Here is a 6,080-nt window from a genome sequence, read left to right on the forward strand (position 1 = left end):
GCTGCAAATTGTACTGCTGGGAATGCCTATTGCTTGCAACTGACCGATTTGGTGTTTGGAGCCACACTGGATTGTTTTACTAGGGCAGCAAGGAAACAGCTGGGCACTTACAAGCTACGGTGCGTTTAAAAACGTTTGGGGACACTCGCGTAGATCTGCACCTCAGTGAACAGGCACGACATTGGTGAGTAAATGAATTTTATTTTACATTTCTTCTTGTCATTTTATTTCGTTAGTATTAAATTCATGGTAACGAAATAAAATGACAAAGATACAAAAATGTATCAAATAAATCTGCTCACCTGCAATTTATAATGGCGCATTGTAGTCACCTTCGTGCACGAAAGTTCGTTCAATCTCAGCTGCTCAACATTTTCAGTTATTTGCTGTTGAATCGCCGATTTTCAAAATGCAAATGATCTGTTTAATTTTCAAAGAATAGTTTGTTTTGTTATTGTTTGGTTGGTGTCTTGTATGAAACTGCGACATTGCGCAATTTATTGGACAGACTTGTTTAAGATCACACAGCGTAATTTGGGTGGCATTTTATTTCGTATTTTTAAATCATCTTTTTATTTTTGACTATCTGTAAATGTAGTTTCCTGCTCTTAATTGTGAATGCATACTTGATGGTTTTAAATGCTCCTGAAATTAAGTGCTGCTTGACGAGCCTATACAGTATTGTGTTCATAATATGTGACGTCACTGAAGGCCTAAGGTTGAAATGCACGGCCCGCCACTGTAATTAAGTATGTCATAAATATTACTTATCTCAAGAGAGCTCAGTCAAATAAATACACCCTTAAAAAAGACAAATAATTTAAACTAAGCGTTAGTTTGAAATGGATTTGAATTCTGTTATCAAGTGATAACTGAGGGGAAAAAAGAAGTGAGAAGAAACATCTGATTTGCCGATATGTGACGAAAATGTTCCCATACGGTGGAATCCTTTCTTCTTCAGGGTTCCTTTTCATGGTCCAAGGAAGAATTTCCATTCAAAAGATAATTGTAATTTTGCAATGATGGAAGCACGGTTAAAATGACGATGACTCTTTGAAAGACTGACCAGTACAGTTTTGGTTTGGCTTGAAATAATGACGGACGAAAGACGCAGGTGGCCTAGCCGCAAGTGAATGACCCACTGTCAAAATTTACTGATGTACTCACTTCTGGGAATATTGTATTATTATGTGAAATGTATTTTCTTACCAATGAAGATACCACTACGGCTTGGCGATTCAGCGTTGTAGTTTTTATCAAAGTTTCCTGTCAGCGCCCAGATCACAACTGGATAGTCAATGAGGACGTAGCGCATGTGTTTGTCCAGGACTACATTCTGCAAGAAAAACCTAAAAGAAATGATTTGACTTTGAAGAACAGGGGGGGAATATATACAGTGTATTTCACATGTTGTGTTGGTGCCAATCAGCTCACCAAACCAGCAGCATGATTGTCAAGATACAATAGGACACCGTGGCAGCATTGGTAGGCGAAATATTTGCTTCATAGGTCAGCACAATGGCCAAGTTGATGAGCGTGGCGATCGTTGTCCACGTTGTGTAGATCATCACACCATTTTGAACCTGGACTCACGCCACAATGTTAATGGCTCTTGATTTTCAGTGATTTGTTTAATGAATGGAATCAGTGTAAATGCCACTAACCAATATGCGAATGAGCCACAGGTCCACTTTGTGGTATTCCTTCAGCCATGCTCCATAAACGTGAAGACCGTGGCAGGCGAAAGATATCATGCCATAGTTCGTGCCGGCAACCAGGATTAGAAAAACAAGCGCTGCAATCATCCACCTTGGGGAACGTGTCAAAAACTCATGTTACCAAAATACAAACATTCAATTTTAATTCAATTAATTCAATTCAATTTTAAAGTATGACATTTAATTATCCGCTCACATGCCTTGACACTCATGTTCTGCGTAGCCCATTTGACGATGTGTGACAGTATTAACTGGTTTCAACTAGATATGTGTGCCAGAGTGCAAAGAGAAAAATAGGTAACAATGACACAATGGCCAAGCTCAAGTCCGGTTTTGATGACTCCCAAAAACATTTTGGATTTTTTTTTTAATCAAGGGGGGAATGTGGGCAAGTTTTTAATATTGTGGCATCCACATCTCTGGTTTTGGGAGCACAGGGCACTGATTGTGTCGCTGAAGATTTGGACCACCGATGTCATTTTGTGTGATGGTAGTGGACCACAAAAAAAAAAAAAAAAAAGCAGGGAGGCGGCCTACTGCCCAATCACAGATGGGATAGGCTCCCCCCCCCACCCCCCGGTGACCCTTGTGAGGATAAGTTCTTCGCATAATCAATGGAGTCACTGATGGTGTTGTCGTGGTACACTCGCTGAACTTGTGTATGTGTGGGCAGTGTGTGACCAGTTGCCACACTGCCCACTCTGTATGTTGGTGTGAATGGTCATTTGTATCTAGATGTGCCCTACGACTGACTGGCGACCAGTTCAGGGTGTAGTCTTCCTTCCACCTGAAGTCAGCTGGAATAGCCTCCAGCGACTCCCCACGACCCTGTTCAAGATAAGCGGTTTTGGAGATGGATGGATGGATGGATGGATTGCTCGTCATGTAAGTTACTGTAATTACACATTGTAAAAAGCTTACGCTCTGTCCCAAACAAGCAGCCAGGCGATATTGAAGCATAGATTGAGACACCAGCAAATGAAGAATCCGTAGGGCAAGACTGGAGGACTGCAGTAAACATAGCCGTAAATATTCCTGTGAGAAACATAAAGTCACAACGACAAAAAAAAAAAAAAAAAAAAATCTGTGATATGGTGCACACAAGATGGCCTTTCGGTAAAAAAATAATAATAATAATAATAATTGAAAGAGGAGTACTTTCTGCAAAGATTAGCGAGGATATAGATAATCATGAGTGTCAACCACACGTAGATGACACTCCAGATACTGAAGGTCCATCCAGACGGCGTGATCTCCGTTACAAACACGTCAGACACGTTGCCTGTGGTGGTACTGAAGGGGCCTGGGCAGATTTGAGGCGCAGTGAACATCAAATGCGTTGGTCACATGAGGAATCTCTTACGAGCACATTTGCTTACCCACTCCCATCACGGAAAGACCGTTGAACACCAAACTGACACCGTAGACCACCACGGAAAGCAAAATGGCAACAAGGCGTCCTGCATTGTGTTTCCCCATTGTAAGGAACCACTTTGAAATACGACGCAGGTTATGGAATACACTGTTGGAGTCAATGAGAAAATAGTGTGAGCGCAAAGCTCAAATACAACCCCTTGTAAAAACTAGGAGAGACATTATTGTCCTAAATTTGGTTGATGTTAGTGGTGACTAATAGGGGGGGGGGGGGGTGGGGGGGCAAACTATTTGACGAATTTTCAACTTTACACCTTAACCCAAGGGTAGGCAACTCCGGTCCTTGAGAGCCACTGTCTTGACTGTTTAAGAAGTTTCCCGACTCCCAACACGCCTCATTCAAATGAGGACCTGAGTTGCCTACGTCCACTTTGAGCAGATAACAATGTCAGAACCACACCTTCACCTCTGTTATCATTTTGCATAGACCATGTGTTTGAAGTTGTTATGGCACCAGAGTAAACTGGTTTCGGTTTTCAGCAACAGGGATCTAAAAGGCGCATGAATCCACTAAGATTTCCAACTTTGGCAAAAATGTGACACAAGATTGTAGTCAAGGTAAGACGCCGTATGATACAAGTGTAAAAAAAGGACTTTCATGTATCATATTTTCCAGACTATAAGTCGCAGTTTTTTTGTAGTTTGGCTCAGGGTGCGATTTATACTCTGGAGCGATTTATGGGTGAAATTATGAACACAGTATATCATTTCACATGTTATTTTCACATTAAACCGCAAGAGGCCGCTCTAGGCCTGTGTTGATAAAACCACGACGAAGCGCTGCAGTCTTCTACCTGCGGAATTGGTGGAGTTGTTTTAAAGTGACACAGAGGATGAATATTTCATTGGATTTAGTGATTTGGAGTGACATTGATGGTTTAGTGAACTTGTTAGCATGTTCTTTATACGATAGTTATGTGAATAACTCTTAATATGTTACTTGAACATACCAGGCACGTTCTCAGTTCGTCATTTATGTGTCATGTAATCTATACACTTATTCTTCGTGTTGATTTTTTTTTTTTTTTTTTTAATTGCCTTTCAAGATGACATGTCTGTTCTTGGAGTTGGATTTTATCACATAAATTTTCCCCCAAAATGCGACTCATACTCCAGTGCGACTTGTGTATGTTTATTTTGTTCTTTATTATGCATTTTATGGCTGGTGCGACTTATACTCAGAAGCAACTTATAGTCCGGAAAATATGGTAGTTGCAGTTATAAAGTTGCTGATTCTTCATTCTCGAGCGCTGTCTGGGTGCAGAGCACACTGCTCACATTAATTTCTGACACATCTGTTTACACTCCTTGTCCTGTACACTCTTGACTGAACTGGGCTCTGTTTTCTGGGGCGCCGTGACTAACCGAAAGGCACATCTGAACAAACATCTGAGTGAAGCAGTGCACTCGGAGCATTTTTTTTTTTTTTTGTTTTGAACACACCCACAAAAAGGAACGGTGATTTTGTGTGTGATGGACGAGCTCTAACTTTCGTGGTCTTGGTCTTTGTAAAATAATTTTTTTTGACCGGTCCATCTTAGAGGAAAGAAAAATAGCAAGAAAATCTACAGTGTAGTAGACCCGCAATACATGAAGTTATGGTCACAAATAAAAACCTGCAATCGAGTGAAGCCGTAATAACTGAGGGAACACTGCATTGTAATCGTTTGTACTTCTGTGGAACATCATAATGACACGTAAACGACAGTACTTCTGACAAAACGTAGCACAAAATGCATGTTGAAGATAAGATGAAATTGCTACGCAAACGTCGAGCCAAACAAAGCCTACCTTTCACCATCCGTCCTTTGCGCTTGTGGTGCAGATAGCAGAAGGTCTATAGAATGGATTCGCTCGTTTATGACCGTGGTGAAAGTCACATGGACCTCTTATCTTGCATGCTCTCCTGCAACTCGCTCATAAAAGGGTTGTGAAACAAAACACACCTCTCTTTTTACCTCCCATCATTAGATATCATTCGTTCATGTTGATCTTAATGAAGAATAGACGAGATACAGAGGAACCAAAATTGTCAAAAGAAGCAAGGTGCGAAACACGCGGAACGAATCCAGGCAAGATTGAAATACCCCAACACTTCGGATTTAGAAAGAAACTAGTGGATCTTCTAAAACAGAGGCCAAATTTAATGCACATACAAATCTCTAAATGGGGAAAAAGGCACTGCTAGGTTTGGGTTTAGTTGTCTCCTCTCTTTGTGACCGGCCTGCTGGATGGGCCCCGACCTTCAGTAGTTGAGCCTCCATAATTGCAGATTTTCCACATATCCCCTTTATATACACTATACAAACATTTCTCACTTGACACTTAACTTTTGGGCCTGGTTCTGGCGCTTCGCTCCTCTCCCTTGCCGCTCCTCCAAGTTTTAATGCATAACATACACCTCATGGTGGTTGGCCGGTTAGCGCATCGGCCTCACAGTGCAGATGTGCAAGTATCGATTCCGGCTACGGATCGGTTGAGATTGACGGCGGCGGGGTGTGTGTGTCATGTTCCGTATTTGGCAGCAGGTGGCAGGCGTTCATTCTGCTGCCTGCACACCTGCTGCCTATTTGTTAATGATTACACCTGCTTTATCTAAGCACTCCGGCTTCCGATTCATTGCCGGAGTATTGCATGCCGTGCCACTGTGATTGCCCATGCTCGTAAACCTTGCGCGTATTCAATTGTTGTTCGCTACACTTTCGTCATCCCATTGGGATTATTTAAAAACGCATATTTGATCTAGTATATTGTCTTATCTTTTTCCTTGCCGTTTTTTGCAAGCGCTTTGTTTTTTCACGTTACATTATTTCCTGGTTCTCGTTTTGACCAGCGTTTTCTGTTTTCCATTAGACGGGGTTTTTTTCGTTTATAATAAATATTATTTTGGGACAATAGCCTTGTCAGTGTCTGCTACTTCGGGATCCA

At 41.5% G+C, this 6,080-nt stretch overlaps 1 protein-coding gene across 2 annotated transcripts in view; it reads right to left on the reverse strand.

Annotated features, from left to right (window-relative positions):
* The window catches only part of LOC109516984 (uncharacterized), a 14,710-nt gene extending 9,684 nt beyond the window's left edge, over positions 1–5,026 (reverse strand). For both annotated transcript variants that reach the window (XM_019871835.1, XM_019871836.1), the window contains exons 1-7: positions 4,944–5,026; positions 3,098–3,240; positions 2,877–3,021; positions 2,640–2,753; positions 1,665–1,809; positions 1,435–1,583; positions 1,210–1,349 (exon numbers count right to left, since the gene is read on the reverse strand). In XM_019871835.1, the coding sequence (XP_019727394.1) occupies positions 1,210–1,349; positions 1,435–1,583; positions 1,665–1,809; positions 2,640–2,753; positions 2,877–3,021; positions 3,098–3,197 (793 nt within the window). In that variant the 5' untranslated portion in view covers positions 3,198–3,240; positions 4,944–5,026. The remainder of the gene's footprint in view (positions 1–1,209; positions 1,350–1,434; positions 1,584–1,664; positions 1,810–2,639; positions 2,754–2,876; positions 3,022–3,097; positions 3,241–4,943) is intronic.
* Positions 5,027–6,080: the final 1,054 nt, after the last annotated feature.

Source organism: Hippocampus comes, unplaced genomic scaffold (assembly GCF_001891065.2).
Source record: "Hippocampus comes isolate QL1 unplaced genomic scaffold, H_comes_QL1_v1.1 scaffold412, whole genome shotgun sequence".
In the NCBI taxonomy this organism is placed as follows: Eukaryota; Metazoa; Chordata; class Actinopteri; order Syngnathiformes; family Syngnathidae; genus Hippocampus; species Hippocampus comes.